At 42.8% G+C, this 24,073-nt stretch overlaps 1 protein-coding gene across 1 annotated transcript in view; it reads left to right on the top strand.

The window, feature by feature from the left end:
- LOC110153085 (neuronal PAS domain-containing protein 3) overlaps positions 1-24,073 on the top strand; it is a 268,760-nt gene that overhangs the window by 79,014 nt on the left and 165,673 nt on the right. Inside the window, 1 exon segment of the mRNA XM_055161442.1 lies at positions 14,508-14,752. Coding sequence (XP_055017417.1) covers positions 14,508-14,752 — 245 coding nt within the window.

Here is a 24,073-nt window from a genome sequence, read left to right as displayed (position 1 = left end):
AACTCAAGACTAAACCAGGACTAAACAAAGACTAAACCAGGACTAAATCAGTACTAACCGAAGACTAAAACAGGACTAGACCAGGACTGAACCAGGACTAAACTGGACTAAACCAAAACTAAATGAGGACTAGACCTGGACTAAAATAAACAAGAACTAACCCAAGACTAAACCAGGACTAAACCAAGACCACATCTAAACCAGGACTGAACCAGGACTAAAACAGGAGTAAATCAAGACTTAACCAGGACTAAATCAGGACTAACCCAAGACTAAACCAGGACCAAACTGGGGCTAAACCAGGTCTAAGTGAGTCCTTAAGTGGCTCTGTGGTCTGTGAGTTGGGTCTTGGTTCATTTGAGATGTTCTGCTCCAGTGCATTGTGGGTAAAAGGCATGAGGCTCAAATCTGATCCAGAAAAATGAGAAAATGATGGAGGGATTACACTGACAGAAGAGAACGCTTTCTCACCCACTCTCTGTCTCTCCTCTTTCTCCTTCTCTCCTCTCCATCCTCTCATAATCTCACTCCTCTTTTTCCCCCTTGTGTCTCTCTCCTCTCTCTTTCCCTCGCTTCTCTATATCATTGTTTTTTCTACCGACCCCTCTTGCTCTCTCCATCTCCTCCTCTTCTCCTTTTTTCTATTGCCCCTCTTCTTTCTTTCTTCTCTCCTCCCTTCTTTTTTCCCCTCTCTCCTCTCCCTGCCCCCTCTTCCTCCCTCTCTCCTTCTCTCTCTCAGAGGTCAGAGTTCATTCTTTCAGTCTTACACAGAACAGATGGAGTCTGCGTCCTTGGACCAAACTGTCTCTTTCTCCTCAACAAAAATTAACTCCTTTTACCTCATTTACACCTGAGAACAGACCACTGCTCCTGTCTGCTCCTGTCTGCTCCTGTCTGCTCCTGTCTGCTCCTCTGGCCCTGCTCCTGTCTGCTCCTGTCTACTGTACCTCCGTCCTTTTCTTCTCATAGTTAGGACATAGGAGTTTGGACAAAGAAGTGAGGGTGTAGGACATAAGAGCTAGGAAGCAGGAGTTAGGCCATAGGAATTAGAACATAGGAGCTAGGGCGTAGGGGTTAGGATGTACGAGCTAGGATATAGGAGTTAGGACATAGGAGCTGGGCGGTAGAAGCGTAGAGTACGAGCTAGGATGTAGGAGCTAGGGCGTAGGAGTTAGATGTAGGAGTTAGGACATAGGAGCTAGGATGTAAGGGGTTAGGCTGTACGGGCTAGGACATAAGAGTTAGGACATAGGAGCTTAGAGTAGGAGCTAGGATGTAGGAGTTAGAACATAGGTCTTAAGACGTAGGAATTAGGACGTAGGAGCTTGGACGTAGGAGCTAGGATGTAGGAGTTTGGACATAGGAGTTAGGAGGTGAGAGTTAAGATGTAGGAGCTAGGATGTAGGAGTTAGGATGTAGGAGCTAGAACATAGGAGTTAGGAGGTGAGCGTTAGGATGTAGGAGCTAGGACGTAGGAGCTAGGACTAGGAGTTAGGACATAGGAGCTAGGATGTAGGAGCTAGGATGTAGGAGTTTGAACATAGGAGTTAGGAGGTGAGCGTTAGGATGTAGGAGCTAGGACGTAGGAGTTAGGACATAGGAGCTAGGACATAGAAGTTAGGATGTAGGAGGTAGGACATAGGAGCTAGGATGTAGGAATTAGGACATAGGAGTTTGGACATAGGAGTTAGGACACAGGAGCTGGGACATAGGTGTCAGGATGTAGGAGCTAAGACGCAGGTGTTAGGACATAGGAGTTAGAACACAGGAGGTGGGAAGTAGGAGTTAGGAGGTAGGAGATAGGGCGTAGGTGTTAAGACATCGGTGGTAGGAAATAGGAGCTAAGACATAGGAGTTAGGACATAGGAGGTGGGACAAAGGAGCTGAGGTGTAGGAGTTAGTAGGTGGGAGCTAGGGGGTAGGAGCTAGGATGTAGGAGTTAGGCCATAGGAGCTAGGAGGTATAGGGTGTAGATGGTGTAATGTGTCTCTCTGAGGTCTGTGCTTAACGAAGGAGAGCTGCTAATTTCACAGCAATTCTCCACCGTTCCACCTCAGTGCTCCCGTGTGCTGGGATTAAAGAACGAGAGAGAGAGGAGAGAGGAGGAGAGGAAGACAGGAGGAGAGGAGGAGAGGAGAGAGACCTCAGTGCTCCCGTGTGCTGGGATTAAAGAACGAGAGAGAGAGGAGAGAGGGAGGAGAGGAAGACAGGAGGACAGGAGGAGAGAGAGGAGAGAGACCTCAGTGCTCCCGTGTGCTGGGATTAAAGAACGAGAGAGAGAGGAGAGAGGGAGGAGAGGAAGACAGGAAGACAGGAGGAGAGGAGGAGAGGAGAGAGACCTCAGTGCTCCCGTGTGCTGGGATTAAAGAACGAGAGAGGAGAGAGGGAGGAGAGGAAGACAGGAGGACAGGAGGAGAGGAGAGAGAGAGACCTCAGTGCTCCCGTGTGCTGGGATTAAAGAACGAGAGAGAGAGGAGAGAGAGAGGAGAGGAAGAGGAGGAGAGGAGAGAGAGGAGAGAGACCTCAGTGCTCCCGTGTGCTGGGATTAAAGAACGAGAGAGAGAGGAGAGAGGGAGGAGAGGAAGACAGGAGAGAGAGAGGAGAGGAGAGAGAGAGAGAGAGAGAGAAGAGAGAGAAGAGAGAGAGAGAGAGGAGAGAGAGAGAGAGAGAGAGAGAGAGAGAGAGAGAGAGAGAGAGAGAGAGAGAGAGAGAGAGAGAGAGAGAGAGAGAGAGAGAGAGAGAGAGGAGAGAGAAGAGAGAGGAGAAGAGAGAGAGAGAAGAAGAGAGAAGAGAGAGGAGAAGAGAGAGAGACCTCAGTGCTCCCGTGCGCTATAAGTGAGGTGCAAGGAAGAGAGGAGAGAGGGAGGAGAGGAAGAGAGAGACCTTATTTCTCCAGTGTGCAGGGATTATAGAGAGGAGAGAGGGAGAGAGGAAAGGAAAGAGAAGGAGCGGAGAGGGAGAGAGAGGTAGAGAGGAGAGAGAGACACTGGGATTGCTGGGATTAAAAAGAGGAGAGAAGGAGAGAGAGAGGAGAGAGAGAGGAGAGAAGGAGAGAGAGAGGAGAGAGAGAGGAGAGAGAGAGACCTCAGAGTCCACCTCAGTGACTTTAGTCAAAGACTGACAGGAAGAAGAGGAGGAGAGAAAGAGAGAAAGAGAGGAGGAGAGGAAAGAGGATGGATGAAACAGAGAGAGGAGAGAAAGGGAGGAAAGAGAGAGAGAGAGAGGAGAGGAGAGAGTGTGTGTCAGTGCACTAGAGGAGCAGAGAGATAAACTGACTCACACCAAATATGTGATATGTCCATAAATATACAAATATACAAATACACAGATACACAAATATACAAATATACAATACACAGATACACAGATACACAAATATACAAATACAAATATACAAATATACAAATATACAAATATACAAATATACAAATATACAAATACACAGATACACAAATATACAAATATACAGATACACAGATATACACAGATACACAAATATACAAATATACAAATATACAAATATACAGATACACAGATACACAAATATACAAATATACAGATACACAGATACACAAATATACAAATATACAAATATACACAGATACACAAATATACAAATATACAGATACACAGATACACAGATACACAAATATACAAATATACAGATACACAAATACACAAATATACAAATACACAGATACACAAATATACAAATACACAAATATACAGATACACAAATACAATATACAAATATACAAATATACAAATACACAAATACACAAATATACAAATATACAAATACACAAATACACAAATATACAAATATACAAATACACAAATACACAAATACACAGATACACAGATACACAAATACACAAATACACAGATACACAAATATACAAATATACAAATACAAATATACAAATACACAAATATACAAATACACAAGATACACAAATATACAAATACACAAATATACAAATACAAATATACAAATATACAAATATACAAATATACAAATACACAAATATACAGATACACAAATATACAAATACACAGACACACAAATATACAAATATACAAATACACACAAATACACAAATACACAAATATACAGATACATACAATATACAAAATATACAATACACAAATATACAAATAAATACACAAATACACAAATATACAGATACACAAATATACAAATATACAAATACACTAATATACAAATACACAAATATACAAATACACAAATATACAAATATACAAATACAAATACACGAATATACAAATACACAAATATACAAATATACAAATACACTAATATACAAATATACAAATACACGAATATACAAATACACAAATATACAGATACACAAATACACAGATACACAAATACACAAACACACACACACAAAAAAAATACACAGATACACAAATGTGTGTATTCACTTTTTTTTTTTTTTTTTGCATGTTTTCACAAACTCAACAGTCCTGGACTATTCACTCTAAATAAACTCTAAATGCTTCTTTTGGTTCGTTTGGCTTCAGTACAAACCTCACTGCTGCTGTGGGACTTGTCCCCTGGGCCCTGTCGCACCTGTCGGGCCCTGTCACACCTGTTGATGGCCCTGTCACACCTGTCGGCCCTGTCACACCTGTCGATGGCCCTGTCACACCTGTCGATGGCCCTGTCGCACCTGTCGGGGGCCAAGATGGATTCACAAACTCACAAGAATCATGAGAATCCATGTTGCTGCGCAGGATCATCTGTAGGCCCAAAGATCAAAAAGGACAAACAGAGAAAGAGAGAGAGAGAGAGAGAGAGAGAGAGAGAGAGAGAGAGAGAGAGAGAGAGAGAGAGAGAGAGGAGAGAGAGAAGAGAGAGGAGAGAGGAGAGGGAGGAGAGAGGAGAGAGAGAGGAGAGAGAGGGAGATGAAGCGTCTAAATCAGAACTAAACCAGGACTATTGGCAGTTTAACAGTCATGGACAATAACCCAGGACTAACCCAGGACTAACCCAGGACTAACCCAGGACTAACCCAGGACTAACCCAGGACTAAACCCGGTCTAAACCCTCAGCCCACACAAAGCTCTTTTCTTCTTTTTAATTAGTCGTTTTAAAGTGAAACTTTATTCTTGGTCACATTGGCCGTTAAATGATGTCTAATATTAATCCAAGGCCTTTTAATTAATGTGTGTGAATAATTAGCATTTTAATGAGGCCTTCTTTGTCAGTTCGGGGTTTTGTGGCGTTCAGTGGTTTTTCCGGCGCGCTGACGGGAGATTGATGTTCAGTGGTGAATACGGCGCGTCCCGCCTTCGTTCAGGATATTTATGGAAATGATGGAAACACCAGAATTACAGCCGCAGTCGCTCTGTGTTGTTGTTACTAATTTATGTGTCAATTCATCATTAGTAATTAATACAAGCGCTAAAAACGTGAACGAGCAGTTTAAAACGATGTAATTGTTGTTAATGAGATGCAAAAAATGAGAAGGAAATAAAAATGCCTAAAGGGTAAATATGACAAAAGACAGGAGCAGACAGGAGCAGACAGGAGCAGGAGACAGGGAGACAGAGCAGGAGCAGCAGGAGCACAGGAGCAGACAGGAGCAGCAGCAGACAGGAGCAGACAGAGAGCAGAGCAGGAGCAGCAGGAGCAGACAGGAGCAGACAGGAGCAGACAGGAGACAGGAGCAGACAGGAGCAGACAGGGAGCAGACAGGAGCAGGCAGGAGCAGGCAGGAGGCAGGCAGGAGCAGACAGGAGCAGGCAGGAGCAGGCAGGAGCAGACAGGAGCAGACAGGAGCAGACAGGAGCAGACAGGAGCAGACAGGAGCAGACAGGCAGACAGGACAGGAGCAGCAGGCAGGAGCAGCAGACAGGAGCAGACAGGAGCACAGGAGCAGACAGGAGCAGACAGGAGCAGACAGGAGCAGACAGGAGCAGCAGCAGGAGCAGACAGAGCAGCAGAGACAGGAGCAGCAGACAGGAGCAGACAGGAGCAGACAGGAGCAGACAGCAGGCAGGGAGCAGACAGAGAGACAGAGCAGGAGCAGGAGCAGACAGGAGCAGACAGGAGCAGACAGGAGCAGACAGGAGCAGGCAGGAGCAGACAGGAGCAGACAGGAGCAGGACAGGAGCAGACAGGAGCAGCAGACAGGAGCAGACAGAGCAGACAGGAGCAGACAGGAGCAGACAGGAGCAGACAGGAGCAGACAGGCAGGAGCAGACAGGAGCAGACAGGAGGTTATTTTGTGTGTGTTTGATGATGTTATCTTTGCTCATGACTGGACTGGACTTTACGGACTGCTCTTTCTCCTCCTTCTACCTCTCTTTCCTCTCTTCTCTCTCTCTTCTTTTCTCTCTGTCTTTCCATCTCGTATCTTTCTCTTGTTTTGTCTCTCCTCCTCTCCTTTCTCTCCTTTCTTCCTTGCTGCTCTCCTATAGCACACAGGAGCACTGAGGTCTCTCTCTCCTCTCTCCTTTCTCCTCTCTTCACCTCCTACCTCTCTCCTCTCTCTCTCTTTTCTTTTCTTTCTTCCTCCTCTGGCCCCCCCTCGCCTTCTCCTCTTCTCTCCTCCCTCTCTCCATCCCCCTTCATGTCCTCCTCAACCTCCTTCTCCTTCCCTCTCTCCTTTTTCTCTGTCTTACTCCCTCCTCTCTCTTCCCCCTCTGTATCTCTTTCTCCTCCTCTCTTTCTCTCGCTCTTATCTAACATCTATCTCTTCACACACGTCCCTCCGTTCCTGGGCTGTTGTTATCACTGTGAGTTTAAACACACAGAATCTATATTCAAATGAAGACACACAAGCGTTTAGAATAAAGATTTCACTTTCACAGAGTTTGGTTTTTGTCTTCGAACTAAAACCGCCGCTGTTTCTTCATTTTACACAAACACCCCCGAAGACAGAAATAATAGTCGTAGATGTTACTGTTTTCATTCCAAAGTACTGAATCTGTACAGAAGATAAGATGGAAATTGTACTTTTAGATCTTAAATGTGATAATTTTGGAAACGCGAATCTTAAATCGGTCAAACGTGGTGATGATCTGAGATGGTTTTGGTTGGAGAAGGTGAGTTCTGCACATGATCTGAACTCTGACACTTCCACCAATCAGATTCAAGTATTCATCATGTCGCTCAGATGTTTTTTCGATCTCTTTCAGTCAGAGCGTCAGAGTTCAGATCATGTGCAGATCTCCCCCTCTCCATCCAAAACCATTCTCAGATCATCACCACGTTTGACCAATTTAAGATTCGTGTTTCCAAAATGATCACATTTTCATTCCAAAGTACTGTATCTGTGCAGAAGATAAGATGGAAATTGTACTTTTAGATCGTAAATGTTCCTGAAAATGTGATCATTTTGGAAACGTGAATCTTAAATTGGTCAAACGTGGTGATGATCTGAGATGGTTTTGGTTGGAGAGACTGAAAGAGATCGAAAAAACATCTGAGCGACATGATGAATACTTGAATCTGATTGGTCGAAATGTCACAACGGCAGAAAAAAAAAACAAAAAAAACACACCCCTCAAACTCTTGTTAAATCCAGTTGAGAGAAAAGCACAGATAATCTTTTCTGCTCACAAATGCACTGTAAAATCTAACACTACCTCTTTATTTCGTGGATCTTAATGATTGTGGTAAAGTAGCAGGGACTTTCAGCAAGAAAAAAGCACATTACTGTCGATTAGATAAAGGTCGACTTGAATGAGACGAGGAACTTCAACAGTGACGTTAACTTCTTGGGTTCTTTTTAAAGACAAAACAGGAAAGTGTATTTATCTTGTTGACATGTTTCGGCTCCTCGCTGCAGGCCATCTTCAGAAGTGTCCCCGGTGTTGGTGGTGACGTGTCGTATATCAGCTGTTGTTACTTCCTGTAGGACAACCACATTACAGATTGGGACGGGGCTCGGGTCATTGGATCAGAAAACAACAAGTTCAAACGCTGGATCAAGGAGGACATTGAAATTAATTAGGACAGAATTAACTGTGATGACGGCGCGTTCCTCCTTTCACACACCTGGGACACCCTCCTCCACAGAACATCGGGCGACGGGAGGCGTGGTCAGTCTGAGCCACCTGCCAGGTCCATCAGGTTGACCACGCCCACAGGAAGTAACAACAGCTGATATACGGACACGTCACCACCAACACCGGGGACACTTCTGAAGATGACTTGCAGCGAGGAGCCGAAACATGTCAACAAGGTAAACACACTTTACTGTATTGTCTTTAAAAAGAACCCAAGAAGTTAAAGTATATAAGAAGACAAAATGAACATCTTTGACTCAACAGTGATGTGTTACTGACAAGAGTCCAGCTCCATTTCCCAGTCTGTTCCACTCCTCCTTTTGCTGCCTCCCTGTTTTTCCTACAGATGCCAATCATTCCCTGATCCTCCCAGAGTGTCTCTATATCCTCCCTCTGTTCACTCAGTCTTTTCTCGATTAAACCTGTTCACCTGTTTTGTTTCTTCCAGTATTTTTTGAGCTCTAAGTTCAGGGGCCTTTGTTGAATTGACGTGGAATGATCGAGCTTTATGATTTTATTGTTTAACGTGATGATGTGTTTTGAACTTAAGCTGAACAAAAGTTTTTCAAAGACTAATAAATATTCAAATCCTCATGTACCTACATTATTGTAGAATAGAACCTGTTTTACTCTAACTTGTAATTATAAGTAACATTTATTTGCTCAGTTCAAGGTGTTTGGTTTCCATAGTTTTATCAAGTGAGATGAACTTCCTCTTAAAGTAAAGGTTACTACATATTTCAGATTGGAGAAACTGACTGGCTGGCACAGCTTCACACTTCAAAGTTCACTTCACTTTCTGAGCCTAGTTTGATGAAAGAGGAATTTACTGAACACTACACTGAGGAATGACTTGTAGCTCAGCTTTAGATTCACATTCCACTTTAGTCAGATTTTTTAAGCCAATCAGTTTCCTAGATTTTTTCAAGTAAGATTAACATATTAGGTTTTACAGTGTGCACAAAGTGCTTACCTTCTAGCCAGGCTGGCGCCACCTAGTGCCTCCACTCAATTTCATTTCTCTCCAGCGACTAATTCAGGAATCAGAAAACACTAGACGGTTTACAAGAACCCTGGAAGTGTGAGTTCAGGCACCAGCCAATCAGAGAAGAGTGATACATTCTGTGTTGGCAACGATTCTTGAGATTGAGGATTTAAAGCTGGAACAAAGAGAATGTTTGGTGAATTTCATCAAGGGGAAAGACGTTATTGTCCTTCTTCCTACACAATTTGGGAAAAGCTTAATATACCAGTTAGTCCCGTTAGTGGCGCATTACATACGTCACAACCAAATAGCAGCGATTGGATGAATTTTAAAAAAGTACCCGCCTACAGTCAAGTGAACAAATTCTAACAGTGTGAGGTCAGACTGTTTCCACTAAGTGAAACCGGCTGATGAATCAGGCCACTTACCTTCTACATGTTTGGCAAAAATTAATTGTCAGTGTTTGTGATGACAGAGTGTCAAGTATGTGTGCCTGTGCCGCCATGTTTGTTTTGGTTATTTTGGCTCCGCCCACACCACAGCGCTGCTTTGTGACTGGCCTGTCTGCTCTGGGCTGAAGTTGAACCTTTCAGAGTGTCTCAAGGTGGATTCTTATGAGTTTGTGAACTCACAGATACAGTGAGAGTCCATCTGTGTGTGAGGTTGGATGAAGAGGTGACAGGTGCAGGACACAACACACTTCTGTCTCAGGGACAAAATGTGACGCACCAAACACCACAGACTGGAGAAGGACTGAAAAATCTACAACATATTTTATTTTTATTGCATCTTAAAAACAGCTCCATTACCACTTTTTTTCCCCTTGTATTAATTTAATGTATTTAAAAATCTTAACGTACAATCAAGAAAATGGTTTGACTAGAGGAGTACACACAGTTACAGGTGTAGTGTAAGAAGTACACAAGTGACTACATGTTAAAGTACACGTGTATGTGTCCACTCCTGTGCCGTGTTCTCTGGTCTCTGCGGAGTCGGACTGTCGCTCTGATCCACTGTTCCACACAGATCTGTTTTTATGAGAGACTTTAAATCCATCACACACAGAGCGGCCGGAGGTCACGGGGTTAACTCAGGGTCAAACGGGGTCAAACTGTCCATACATCATGTGACTGCGAGCTGTCGCCGGGCAGATTTACACAACACCGTAAAACAAAAATACACTGGTACTGAAGTGGTACTGAGGTTTGAAATAGTCCTGGTTTAGTCTTAGTTTAGTCCTGGTTTAGTCCTGGTTCCGTCCTGGTTTAGTCCTAGTTTAGTCCTTGTTTAGTCCTGGTTTAGTCCTGGTTTAGACCTGGTTTAGACCTGGTTCAGACCTGGTTCAATCCTGGTTTAGTCCTAGTTTAGTCCTGGTTTAGTCCTGGTTTAGTCCTGGTTTAGTCCTGGTTTAGTCTTGGTTTAGTCCTGGTTTAGTCCTAGTTTAGTCCTGGTTTAGTCCTAGTTTAGTCTTGGTTTAGTCCTGGTTTAATCCTGGTTTAGTCCTGATTTAGTCCTAGTTTTAGTCCTGGTTTAGTCCTAGTTTAGTCTTGGTTTAGTCCTGGTTTAGTCCTAGTTTAGTCCTGGTTTAGTCCTGGTTTAGTCCTGGTTTAGTCCTAGTTTAGTCCTGGTTTAGTCCTGGTTTAGTCTTGGTGCGGACCTGGTTTAGTCCTGGTTTAGTCCTAGTTTAGTCCTGGTTTAGTCCTGGTTTAGTCTTGGTGCAGACCTGGTTTAGTCCTGGTTTAGGCCTAGTTTAGGCCTGGTTCAGACATGGTTTAGACCTCATTCAGTCCCGGTTTAGTCCTGGTTTAGTCCTGGTGCAGATGTGGTTCAGTCCTGATTTAGTCCTAGTTTAGTCCTGGTTTAGACCTGGTTTAGACCTGGTTTAGTCCTAGTTTAGTCCTGCTTTAGTCCTGGTTTAGTCCTGGTTTAGTCCTGGTTTAGTCCTGCTTTAGTCCTGGTGCAGACGTGGTTCAGTCCTGATTTAGTCCTAATTTAGTCCTTATTCAGTCCCGGTTTCAGTCTTGGTGTAGTTCTTGTTCAGTCCTGGTTTAGTCTCTTTTCCTGTTTGACCTCTGTATTCTACTGTTGTGTCCTTGAGCAAGACACTCCTCTCTTTATAATCCCTATTTATAATTTGTTTTCTGTGATAACTCAGTAAATCGTCTCTCTCTCTTCTCCTCCTCCTCTGCTTTGGTGGCCAATTTTTCTATCTCTCTTTCTCTCCTTTCCTCACAACTTTCTTTCTTTTACTCTCTCTCTCCTCTCTGTGTCTTCCTTCTTCATCCTTTTTCTCTCCTCCTCTTTCTCTCCTCTCCCTCCTGTTTATCCTCCTCTCTCTCTCTCTCTCTCTCTCTCTCTCTCTCTCTCTCTCTCTTTCCTCCCGCCCACTGAGGTTTTTGCGTCTGATTTATTGCCGACGTAATTTGTGTCGTCGTGCGCTGATGAGAGGAGAAACGGAGAGATAGAGAGATAAAAGAGAGAGGGAAAGAGAGAGAGAGTGAGAGGGGGGAGTCAGCGAGAGAAAGAGGGATGGAGAGGGAGGGAGCGAGGGAGTGCATTTGTGTAAAAGAGGATAAATGGTGATGAGGTGCAGATACAGAGGAGGGACAGACTGCAACACGTCACTTTACAATCAACTTTATATTTATCCTCCACAGAAAGAGAGAGAGAGAGAGAGAGAGGAGGGTGTGAGGGAGGGATAGAGAAGAAGAGAGAGATGAGAAAAGAGGAAGAGAGGAAGGAGGATAGAGTGAGGAAAGAGAGGGGACATTGAGATAGAAAGAGAGGAGGGGGGAGAGAGAGAGCGAGAGAGGAGAGAGAAAGAAAGTAAGGCAGGGATTGAGAGAGAAGAAGAGAGTGAGGAGCGTTTGAGTGAGAGAGGGAGAGAGGAGGGAATGAGGAAGAGATAAAGAACAAGAGAGAGACGAGAAAGGAAGAGAGGAGGGAGGATAGAGCGAGGAATGAGAGAGGGAGAGAGGAGGAGGGGGAGATAGAAGAAAGAGGAGAGGGAAGATAAAGAGAGAGAGAAAGGGAGGGAGTGACAGAAGGAGAGAGAGGAGCGTGTGAGTGAGAGGAAGAGAGGAGGGAGTGAGGAAGAGACAGAGAATAAGAGAGAAGAAAAGAGAAGAGTGGAGGGAATATAGAGAAAGAGAGGAGGGAGAAACAGAAAGAGAGGAGGGAAGACAGAGAGAAAGAAAGAAATTAAGAGAGAAATGGAGGGAGTGAGAGAGAGAAGAAGAGAGAGGAGCGTGTGAGTGAGAGAAGAGGGAGAGGCAGAGAAGAAGAGAGATGAGAAAAGAGGAAGAGACGAGGGAGGATAGAGTGAAGAAAGAGAGGGGAGTGGGGAGGAAGAGAGGACGGAAAATGAAGAGAGGGGAGGGTTAGAGAGAGGAGAGAGAGAGAGAGAGAGAGAGAGAGAGAGAGAGAGAGGAAGGCACACCTGCAGAGTTCTGTGTTGTTGGGCTGATTCTGGTCTGGACAGTTTTGCTGAATGTCTCTCCCTCTTCGCCACACTCACTCTCCTGTCTCCAGTGTGACATCAAACCACACAGAGTAGAGCGCCTCACTCTGGGGCGCCTCACCCTGGAGCGCCTCACTCTGGAGCGCCTCACACTGGAGCGCCTCACTCTGGGGCGCCTCACTCTGGAGCGCCTCACTCTGGGGCGCCTCACTCTGGAGCGCCTCACACTGGGGCGCCTCACTCTGGGGCGCCTCACTCTGGGGCGCCTCACTCTGGGGCGCCTCACTCTGGGGCGCCTCACTCTGGGGCGCCTCACTCTGGGGCGCCTCACTCTGGAGCGCCTCACACTGGGGCGCCTCACTCTGGAGCGCCTCACTCTGGAGCGCCTCACTCTGGAGCGCCTCACTCTGGGCGCCTCACTCTGGAGCGCCTCACTCTGGGGCGCCTCACTCTGGGGCGCCTCACTCTGGAGCGCCTCACTCTGGAGCGCCTCACTCTGGAGCGCCTCACACTCTGGAGCGCCTCACTCTGGAGCGCCTCACTCTGGAGCGCCTCACTCTGGGGCGCCTCACTCTGGGGCGCCTCACTCTGGAGCGCCTCACTCTGGAGCGCCTCACTCTGGAGCGCCTCACTCTGGGGTGCCTCACTCTGGGGCGCCTCACTCTGGGGCGCCTCACTCTGGAGCGCCTCCTCACCCTCAGCGCCTCACTCTCTGCAGCGCTCACCCTGCAGCGCCTCACTCTGGAGCGCCTCACTCTGGAGCGCCTCACTCTGGGCGCCTCATCTCAACCAACAATCTGATCTGAGTCTTTGTGTCAGAGATCAGTGAACCGATCAAACACTGAACACAGGTTTGAATGTCCCACACCTCATTAACACTGTAAACCGAGGAAACAGCAGCGATCCTGCCTCTGTTTAATCTCACAGTTGCCATGTCCACTTCTTTACTGCAGATCTGAGCTCCTGCTTTTTGGAAAGTCACTTGCAAATTTGACAGCAGCAGTTTCTCATCATAAAACAGGTGATTGATTGTGCCTTTGTTCAGGTCTGTTTCAAAACATTGACTCATTCACTGAAATACCAGCAGTTCATGTTTTAAAATAGTTATTTGTGTTCAATTTTCCCTTTAAAAAAATGTATTTTATTAATTAATTAATGTATTTATTTATTTATATCTTCAACACTGCAGTGTAGATATGAATGCTCATTTCCATCTGTCGTCCCTCAGCAGGTGACACCACAAATTTAACAGAAAAAACAACAATAACAAGTGACAGTTCTAAAGTAAAAGTGTCCACAAGTCTGGTTTTCCTTTAGCCGCTGTCACAGTGTGATGTGAAAGTGTCCAGTGTTGGAGTCTCTTTTATTCATAATGGGAGAATGTTCCAGAACTTCGTGCCTCTGACTGAGACACACTTTGTCCAAATGTAATGCGTCTGTGTGGAGCTCACAGTTCCCTCGGGCTGTGACTCTAGTTCCCACTGACAGTCTTTACTTTAATAAAATCCTGTAACGGAGGGGGGCAAGTCCATATAAAACTTATATAAAACATCCATGTTTAAAATCAAGCAAATTGCACTTATCTAAAATAGTGCAGTGGTGAAATAAGAGTGGTTTCTTGTTCAATATTTTACGGCTTTTAAAAAAGTGATTCGACTGGTTTGAGTTTTGTGTGAGCAGCAAGTGACCGTGTGTTTCTGCAACACTCTACATGAGACACAATCATGGAGTGTAAAAACATTCATGTGGCATATAGAGTCATGAAGGATCTTACTTGTCTGTTTTTCAAAGACTTGGTTTTGTGTTATTGTTATGGGAAATGTATTCTGTACATTTGACCCTCCTTCAGTGTCTGGGTTAAACCTGTCAGGAGCTGTGGGATCCATCTCCAGATCTTGAGCTATTTGGGAGTTTGGTTGAATGTTGTTCTCTGAAAATGTGGCAACCCTGAACCTCCCACCTCCTCGTCTCTCTTTCTCTTTCTCTTTCTAACCCCTCCTTTGTCTTTTGTCTCTGCAGGCTTCAGGCTCTGAGGAAGGAGAAGTCCAGAGACGCAGCTCGCTCTCGCAGAGGGAAAGAGAACTTTGAGTTTTATGAGTTGGCAAAAATGCTCCCTCTGCCTGGAGCCATCACCAGTCAGCTGGACAAAGCGTCCATCATCCGTCTGACCATCAGCTATCTGAAGATGAGGGACTTCGCCAACCAGGGAGACCCGCCCTGGAACCTGCGCATGGAAGGACCGCCCCCCAACACGTCTGTCAAAGGTAAGACACGCCCACTGACACATAAGACACGCCCCTAACATGTCTGCCAAAGGTAAGACACGCCCACTGACAAATAACACACGCCCCCGCCAAACAAAGGTAAAACGTGCAGATTATGATAGACATGCCCACCAAAGCAAAAGACACGCCCCTAACACACAAGACCCACCCTGTAACCTGTGCATGAAGGGACCGCCCCCCCCACACATCTGTCAGAGGTAAGACACGTCCCCTGACACATAGACACGCCCAAATACACCTGTCAAAGGGAAGACATACCTACTAACACAAAAGACACACCCTCTGACACATAAACACAGCCCCCAACACATCTGTCAAAGGTAAGACACGCCCCCTGACAAATAAGACACACCCACTACCTCATAAGACATGCCCCCTGACATGTCTTTTAACAGTAAGACTGTCAAAGTTAAGACATGCCCACCAAGACATAAGACACTCCCTTTAACACCTAAGACACGCCCCTAACTCACCTGTCAAAGGTAAGACACTCCCCTTAACACATAAGACAGGCCCCCTAACATGCCTGTCAAAGGTAAGACACGCCCCCTGACAAATAAGACACACCCACTGATGCATAAGACACACCCACTGACACAAAAGACACACACATTGACACAAAAGACACGCCCCTTACTATCAACAGTAAGCCATGCCCACTGTCACATAACGCATGGCCACTGACACATAAAACACGCCCCCTGACATGCCTGTCAAAGGAAAGACATGCCCCCTGACAAATAACACACCCACTGACACATGAGACACGCCCATTGATGAATAAGACACACCCACTGACACATAAGACACGCCCACTGAAATATAACACACGCCCCCTAACACGTCTGTGAAAGTTAAGACACACCCACTAATGTATAAGCCACGCCCCCTAAAAAATCTGTCAAAGGTAAGGCACGCCCACTGACACATAAGACACGCCCACTGACACATAAGACACGCCCACTGACATATAAGACGCGCCCCCTAAAAATCTGTCAACGGTAAGACACGCCCACTACAGCACTGGACACGCCCCCTGACACACGAGTCCCGCAGTAGAGCCTGTACATAAACCAATCCAACGATTCATCTTTCAAATGAACCTAACCCATAAGCCCCTCCTCCTCCCACATATCTGACCCTGTCTAATAAAACATCCATCAAAGTTAAGACCCGCCTCCCGACCCGTCAGTCAGCTGTCAGCTCACCCCAGTCTGACGCCTTTAAAGCTTGTAGAATGATCTTGTTGGTCAAATGCCATTAGTATTAGAACAAACTTTAATTGTAATGCTAATGTCTGTAATGGTGCATGTCCTTGAGTACTTTTTCTTCAGCATCTCATGAGATAGAGCCTTGAAAAAAGTCTCTCCTTTTAGAAAAGACACATTTCCAATAGCCGCGCTCACTTCCTGAGATCATTTCAGATTTGCATTTTACAGGACAATGTACAGTTACACAATGTCTGGGCAGATATAGCAGATTCTGACTTTCTTTGAACACGTCTGCAACGATTTAGGGGCTTAAGAAGTGTCCGATTTGATGTTCATATCTTGATTTACAGAGAAAAAAGTGAAATAAAAACCACAGGATCATGTAGAGCGGATTAATATGAACATTTTAAGAGCAAAACGAGGAGCCTGACAGTGGGAGATACAGAGACAGGAACGGTGAATTTTAATAGAAAGTGAAGTAGATGAAGACAGAAGCGCCTATGCTCATTTCTTATTTGGCAACCATGTCCAGAGATATATATACAGTCTATGGTTTTTACCTATGACGCAACAATCCTAGAAAAATTGGACGGGTGACTGCTCTGAAGCAATTAACTTACTAAACGGATTTATAAAACAGAATGAATCGAGCTAAATACAACTTCAGGCATGTTTTTGGATTCCTCTTCTTTTCCCCCTTGTTTTCTCACTCATCTCTCTCCTCTTTTCTCTCAGTTTTTCTCTCTCTTTTCTCTCTCCTCCCCCTCTCTTTGTGATTGAGTGTGTATACATGCACATCAGTATCCCGGTTATTCTCCATATCCCGGTTCTGTCAGTATTCGGATTACTGCGTTTACATGCGCACTGAGAAACCGGGACACTCATATCCCCCTAAACATAATCAAATTGGAGTATCCCGGTTTCTTAACATAATCTTACAAATGTGCAAGCTCAAAAAATTCACTTAAATCAATTTAATAAACCAGGAGCTCCTTTAGCATAAGAAGCTAAGGAGCTATGAGATCTCCCACAATCCACTGCACAGATCAAACCAACAGATTCTTCATTAAAATCTTCTGCATAAATAAACTCAACTTTACAACATATAAACCATAACCACTGTAGAGCCACATCAGCCCGTTTGATCAGATAATTCAGCTCTGATCACATTTGTTTACGTTTTACAGAAACGAAACTTAAGACCGCACGCTGATAAAAACAGCTGCTCCTTGTGCCGCTGATGTGGTTCAGCTTCTTTTGGACTAAATGACACGACTCAGTGGATTATGTGTGTTCTTTTATGACAGAAGAGGTGCTAATGATGGTGAGTCTGTTCTGTGTGTATATAGTATCGGAGATAGTTCATGTTTTAGTTTTTCAGCAATGACACGAGTGCAGGTCATACAAGTGCAGATTGTACATGTGCAGGTTTAACACAGCTCTTTATTTTACACTCATTTTACTCATGTGGTCACTTTATTTATGTTGGTCAATTTATTTATGTCACTACTGTTGTGGTGAAAAGACTGGAAAGTGTCTTTTGGACGCATGCACACTCAACTTTATGTTGCAGTAACCGGGGTACTGCGTATACATGCCACAGTATCCCGGTTACTATCGGAATAAACCAGCTACAGTAACCCGGTTTCTAATAACCGGATACTGCCATAACCGGGATACTGAAACTGGGTTACTGCGTTTACATGCACCATGAAGAAACCGGGATACTCAAAAAACCCGATCATAACCGGGTTATTGATGTGCATGTGTACACACTCCATGTCTCCGTAAAGCTGTGATCCAAAGACAAACTCGTTCACATTAAGAGCCTCAACAAATCATCAAATGACCACACGCCTCAACTACAGGACGACATGACCCGGTTTAGTCCTGGTCTCGTCCTGGTCTAGAATCCTGTTTTAGTCCTGTTGTAGACCTGGTTTAGACCTGTTTTAGTCCTGGTCTAGTTCCACCTGTCTGTTGTTGTACCAGATGTTCTTATTGTCACAGGTCTTTGAAGAAACACATGAATTTTAATGAAGTGTTTTACATCCTCTCTTCTCTCTCTTTTTCTCTCTCTCCCTCCTCCATCTCTCCTTTTCCTCCCTTCTTCTCTCTCTTCTCTCTTTCTCCTCTCTCCCTCCTTCTGTTTCTCTCCTCTATCCTCATCCCCCTCTCCTTCTCTCTCCTTCTCTCTCTTTCTCATCAAAATAAATCAAACCGGTGTCCCAGACAGACGGGTGCAGACAGGGGAGCGAGAGAGGAGCAGATGTGCAGAGGAGAGAGAGAGAAAAGAGGGAGTGACGGAGAGAGAGACTGACAGAGATAGATGGATAGATGGAAGGACATAGTTTACATAGAAAGAGCTGAATAAAGACACGTTTGGACTGGGCTCTCATGATTAATCACCGTGAATTCGAATGTGTTGTGTTGTTATCATATCCTGTGGAAGGAAGTGTGATGTCACCACAGTGTTCAGCTCCAGTCAAATGAAGCTCACTAAGGTTGGTGGTTGTAGGAGCTAAACTGGAGCAGAGATCCATGGTTGAAATTCTAAATGTGAGTATCATAGGGTCTGGTCAAGTGGTAACGGAGGGAACAGGGTCAGATTTTTGACATTCAAATGTCTCTTATTCAGAAACTAGAGGGACTATTGAAATAAGTAAAGTATCAGAATGTAGGAAAGAGTTACACTCCAACAGGGTCAAGTTAAACCTGTGATATTCTTTCAAGTTGTTGACAAAAAATTTAAAAACTCATGTCAGTAAGGAGGGAATGAAATATGCAGCACTTTTTGGGCAATAAATCCAAACAGTGATAACTCTTGGTTCTCACTTCCATATCCTTAACAAACTGGTTTGAATATTTGCTTCATATAGTTTTCTACCATATGGTACAAGATTAGGTTGAAAAACCTCTTACTTTTTGACTCATGAGATTTTTTATTAAGAAAGGTCATGGTAACGGAGGGAAAAGTAACGGAGGGAAAATTGTGCAAACAAGTAGAAGGTGCAGGATTTTACATCATTTGTCGCTTTTTTCTTCCGAAAACTTTAATATTACTTCAAAATGAAAAGAAACTATTTCTATAAAATATGTCAGTCCTTCCAAGCAAATTTTTATCATTTTAAATACATTTAAAAAAAAAAATCATGTACCTTTCATCAACAGTTCAAAGATGGAATAACACAAGATATGATGAAATACATCCATTTATTTGACATGATTTGCAGGTCTTTGAAATTTGGGAAATAATTTTTGTTCCATGTTTCATACATGGTCTGTTTAAAACATATGGAACTTTAGAACCAAAAATGGTACAGAAAAAAGGTCAACAGTTTGATAAACTAGAGTACATATGTATCTGTTCAATACATTTTTATATCAGATGCATTCACTTGAATTTTTGGCCTTGTTGTTTACTTCTGCTTGACCGGACCCTATAGTACTGTCAATCAAATCTGTTACTGACGGTGAGCAGGAGCAACTTTGGACATAGAAGTCGACTGATTGGTTTGTTATTAATGTTTGTATTTTGATTTACAGACAATATAGTGAAAAAAACAAAACAAAAAAACAGGATTATGTAGCGGTCCATGTACAATTCGTTCTTTGGAATTTTGAACTAAAAAACAATATAAAAGAATGAGAACTTCACACATCAGTTAGTAGAGATGGGTGTGTTGGAGGAGAGGGAGCAGCCCAAGAACATGGAGAAAAATCCGGCACACTGTCTTACTTGCAAATTGTGAGATTTATTAGGACAAACCGTGCAACTTTTCAGCACTAGGCCTTCATCAGGCAAAAAGTGGGTGTTTACCTGACGAAGGCCTAGTGCCGAAATGTTGCACGGTTTGTCCTAATAAATCTCACAATTTGCAAGTAAGACGGTGTGCGGGAATTTTCCCCATGAACAAAAAAACAACAAAATTGGGAATCAGTTTGTTTTATTTCATTATTCCGTTTTAGTGTCAAATAAATCCAGTCAAAATCTATCATTGTGTCTATTTCAGTTTAGATATTTTTGATAATTTTATTCTCTCTGGTTTATTTGCCCCAGACGTTTTGCTGCTCGAAGGACATGTGGTTTACTTTTATAGTGACTTTATTAAACATAATTCTGCTGATTTCTTTTTTTTTTTTAAAGTAAGATATTGCATTGCTATGTGAAGCACTTTGGAAACTGTTTTTTTTTTTGTAAAATGTGCGATACAAATAAAGTTGGATTGGATTGATGCGTTTACTTTCACGTCTTAGAAAGTCGTTGTTAAACTCCATGACGAGAAACAGAAAGCAGCGAGGCAATAAACTCCTTTGTTCAGTTGACACTAGAGAACTATAATAAAATAAAAATAAGAACTACAATAAAAGTCTTCATTGTAGATCCATGGCTGACACTGAATTCACACACGGCGCACTAAGCAGCAGAACTTCTGTGGTGAATAAATCAGAGAGAACGAAATATCAGAACTGAAATAAGCACGATGAGTGTTTTTTGTGTGTTTTTTTTGGTGTTATTTGAAATAAACTTGAAAGTAAATATTGGAAATAGAGAATAGAGGGCGAAATCAGTTTTTTTTTGTTTGACACTGAAACGGAATGATGAAAGAACAAACCGTTTTTTTTTTCTTATTTGAAATTCAAAAGAACAAATGGTGCACAGATCTGTAGAGCGGGTTAATCTATATCATATTTTACTGACTATGTGTAATAATAATACCCAGTATATAAGAGAGAGATGGGAAGTGGAGATGACAGTTGATATACCAGTAGATTCCTGGGAACAGATATGTACAGAATCACATCTTGTTACAAACTCAACCATCTGGCGAGAATTCAAGTGGAAAGTTGTTTACCAGATTTTTCAGAACTCCAGAAATAACTGCTAAAGTGAGACCAATACACTCCGGCTCATGCTGGAGAAACTGTGGCGTGGTCAATGATAACCACACACATATATTTTGGCATTGTCCTGAATTTGTTTTGGAGGGAAGTTTTTGATGCTCTTAAAAGTTGTTTTTAATCAACATATCCCATCTACCCCAGTAGTAGCATTACTAGGAGCATTACCTGCAAGTATCGGCACACAAGATGAAAAATACCTTTTAAATATTTTACTTACTGCAGCTTTAAAATGTATAACCTTCAGAAGCTCAAACCAGATCCTCACTCTTATAACATATGGGGCCGGTCAAGCAGAAGTAAACAGCAAGGTCAGAAATTCAAGTGAATGCATCTGATATAAAAATGTATTGAACAGATACATATGTACTCTAGTTTATGAAACTGCTGACCTTTTTTCTGTACCATTTTTGGTTCTAAAGTTCCATACGTTTTAAACAGACCATGTATGAAACATGGAACAAAAATTATTTTCCAAATTTCAAAGACCTGCAAATCATGTCAATAAAATGGATGTATTTCATCATATCTTGTGTTATTCATCTTTGAACTGTTGATGAAGGTACATGATAAAAAAAAAAAAGTATTTAAAATGATATAAAATTTGCTTGGAAGGACTGACATATTTTATAGAAATAGTTTCCTTTCATTTTGAAGTAATATTAAAGTATTTGGAAGAAAAAAGCGACAAATGATGTAAAATCCTGCACCCTTCTACTTGTTTGCACAATTTTCCCTCCGTTACTTTTCCCTCCGTTACCATGACCTTTCTTAATAAAAAATCTCATGAGTCAAAAAGTAAGAGGTTTTTCAACCTAATCTTGTACCATATGGTAGAAAACTATATGAAGCAAATATTCAAACCAGTTTGTTAAGGATATGGAAGTGAGAACCAAGAGTTATCACTGTTTGGATTTATTGCCCAAAAAGTGCTGCATATTTCATTCCCTCCGTTACCAACATGAGTTTTAAATGTTTTGTCAACAACTTGAAAGAATATCACAGGTTTAACTTGACCCTGTTGGAGTGTAACTCTTTCCTACATTCTGATACTTTACTTATTTCAATAGTCCCTCTAGTTTCTGAATAAGAGACATTTGAATGTCAAAAATCTGCCCCTGTTTCCCTCCGTTACCACTTGACCAGACCCTATGGATTCAGAAAGTATGGGATATATACCAAAAGAAGCACATAACATATTCTTTAAGGATTCAAATCCCATATTTATGAAACGCTGGAAACTTGTTTTGCCTCTGTTAATACAGTAGAGACGACATGGGGCTTCTTTTATAACTGTCTCTGATACATAAAGAGTGGATGTTTAATTATGTCATTATTACCCTGTTGCTTACTTGTTTCTTTTTACTTACATTGTTTAAAAAATGGAAATGTTGGCATTGATTTTAAATCATTGTACTATTGCTGAAAAAGAAAATAAAAAAATAGTAAATAAAAATAAAATAAAACCTGTAGAGCAGGTTCATATGAATATTTTTAGATCAAAATGACGAGTCTGACAGCAGCGATTACAGAGAGAGACCACTGCTTTTTTAAGATAAACTGAATTGGAACCAGAGTCAATGGAGCCGAAGTGCCGCCCATGCTCACTTCCTGTTTGGAACACAGTGTTTAGGAGGTTTGCTGTGTCCATTTATATTTATATTCTATGGTTCTGATTTGATTTAACAACGTCATGATTTCAGGAGGAGAGTTTGTGAGTTTCAGTTTCCTTTTATATGCAACATTTTGAAAACTTTTTCTCATTTAGAAGATATAACATTGAAGTCTGACTTGTTAATTTCTATGGCAACGGTCCATTCTGAAACCCATAGCTGGAGTTCGGGGTAGAATGCCAAAAAACTGCACATTTGTGGAGAAATGTGCCAGACGCTGATGGAAATGCATTCACAAAAACGACACAATATATTTTTAATCCTTCCTCCCTTCTTCTCAGTATCATGTGGAGGTGTAGATTCTCTTCCTCCCTCTTCTCTCTCTTTCTTTGTGGCTCAGAGGTGCAGAGTCCTGTCAGATTTCGCAGAGGCACAAACAGCTCTGACCTTTGGGTCCAGCCTCCGCACTGTCCGCACCTCCTCCCCCTCCTCACCCCCTCTCTCTCACCCCTCTATCTCTGCCCTGTCCACACCTCCTCTTCTCCTCCCCCTCTTTTCCCCCTTAGTCCTCTCCTCCCCCTCCTCATTTTGTGCAGTTCTATCCACTGTAAGAACTTATTTTGACCTTATCCTCTTGTTTTCCTCCTAGAAAAAAAAAATGTATTTCTTGTTCAGGTTTGTTCCTTCTGTAGTCCTGGGTTAGTCCTGGTTTAGACTTAGTTTGGTTCTGGTTCAGTCCTGGTTTAGAGACCTGCATCTTTCACTTTTGTGGTGTTAGAGTGAGTTGGGGGCAGGTAAAATGTCTCTAGTTCATCTGCAGATGTGTGGTTGAATAAATACCACAATATTTAATAGAGCCCACCCGAAATGGATTTTGTTGTGGCCGATATGAAACCGATATAATGGGAGTTGGAGCTGCCGATAGCCGATATAATTGCCGATATATTTATTGATGTAAAAATTCACTGTAAATCTTGAATTGATTAAAAAACTTAGGTTTGGCTCTAGTGGATTTTAAATTGGGTTTATTTAACAACATTTATTGTTATTCTGACTCTTTACATCATATTTACAGACAGTAGTTTGGCCTAATGGCATTTTTGTATCACATTCTAGCTACTAGTGATGGGTATTGAAGTTTTTTTTTTTTTTTTTGAGAACCGGCTCTTTTGGCTCGGCTCACTAAAGTAGCTGGCTCTTTTGGCTCCCAAGCGACTCTTGAGATTGTTTTGTTGCAAGAACTGAACCAGAACTGAACCAGGACTGAGTGTCGGGACTCGGTCTCTCCCTCACTGGAGCCCAAGATTAGTCCTGGTTTATTCATTTTATTTATGCTGAATTGCAGCCAAATATGCACTTTTTAAATTTTTTTTTTTTTATTCTATGCACATGCAGATTTCTGAAAGTTTCGTTTTCAGCCGCTGCTGCTGTCAAACTACGGGTCTACAAGCGGCTTGAAGAGAAAAAGTGAGAAAAAGAGAAAACACGGCTCCCAATAAGAAACATGCTCCCGTCGTTCACTTCAAAGAGCCGGATCTAAGAGCCGCTTCGATCGCGACCGACCCATAACTACC

The sequence above is a fragment of the Boleophthalmus pectinirostris genome, unplaced genomic scaffold (genome assembly GCF_026225935.1).
Source record: "Boleophthalmus pectinirostris isolate CB_2022bp ecotype Guang Dong unplaced genomic scaffold, ASM2622593v1 HiC_scaffold_10, whole genome shotgun sequence".
NCBI classification, from domain to species: domain Eukaryota; kingdom Metazoa; phylum Chordata; class Actinopteri; order Gobiiformes; family Gobiidae; genus Boleophthalmus; species Boleophthalmus pectinirostris.
The sequence above is the reverse complement of the archived record's forward strand: the minus strand, read 5'-3'. Positions and strand labels throughout refer to the sequence as shown.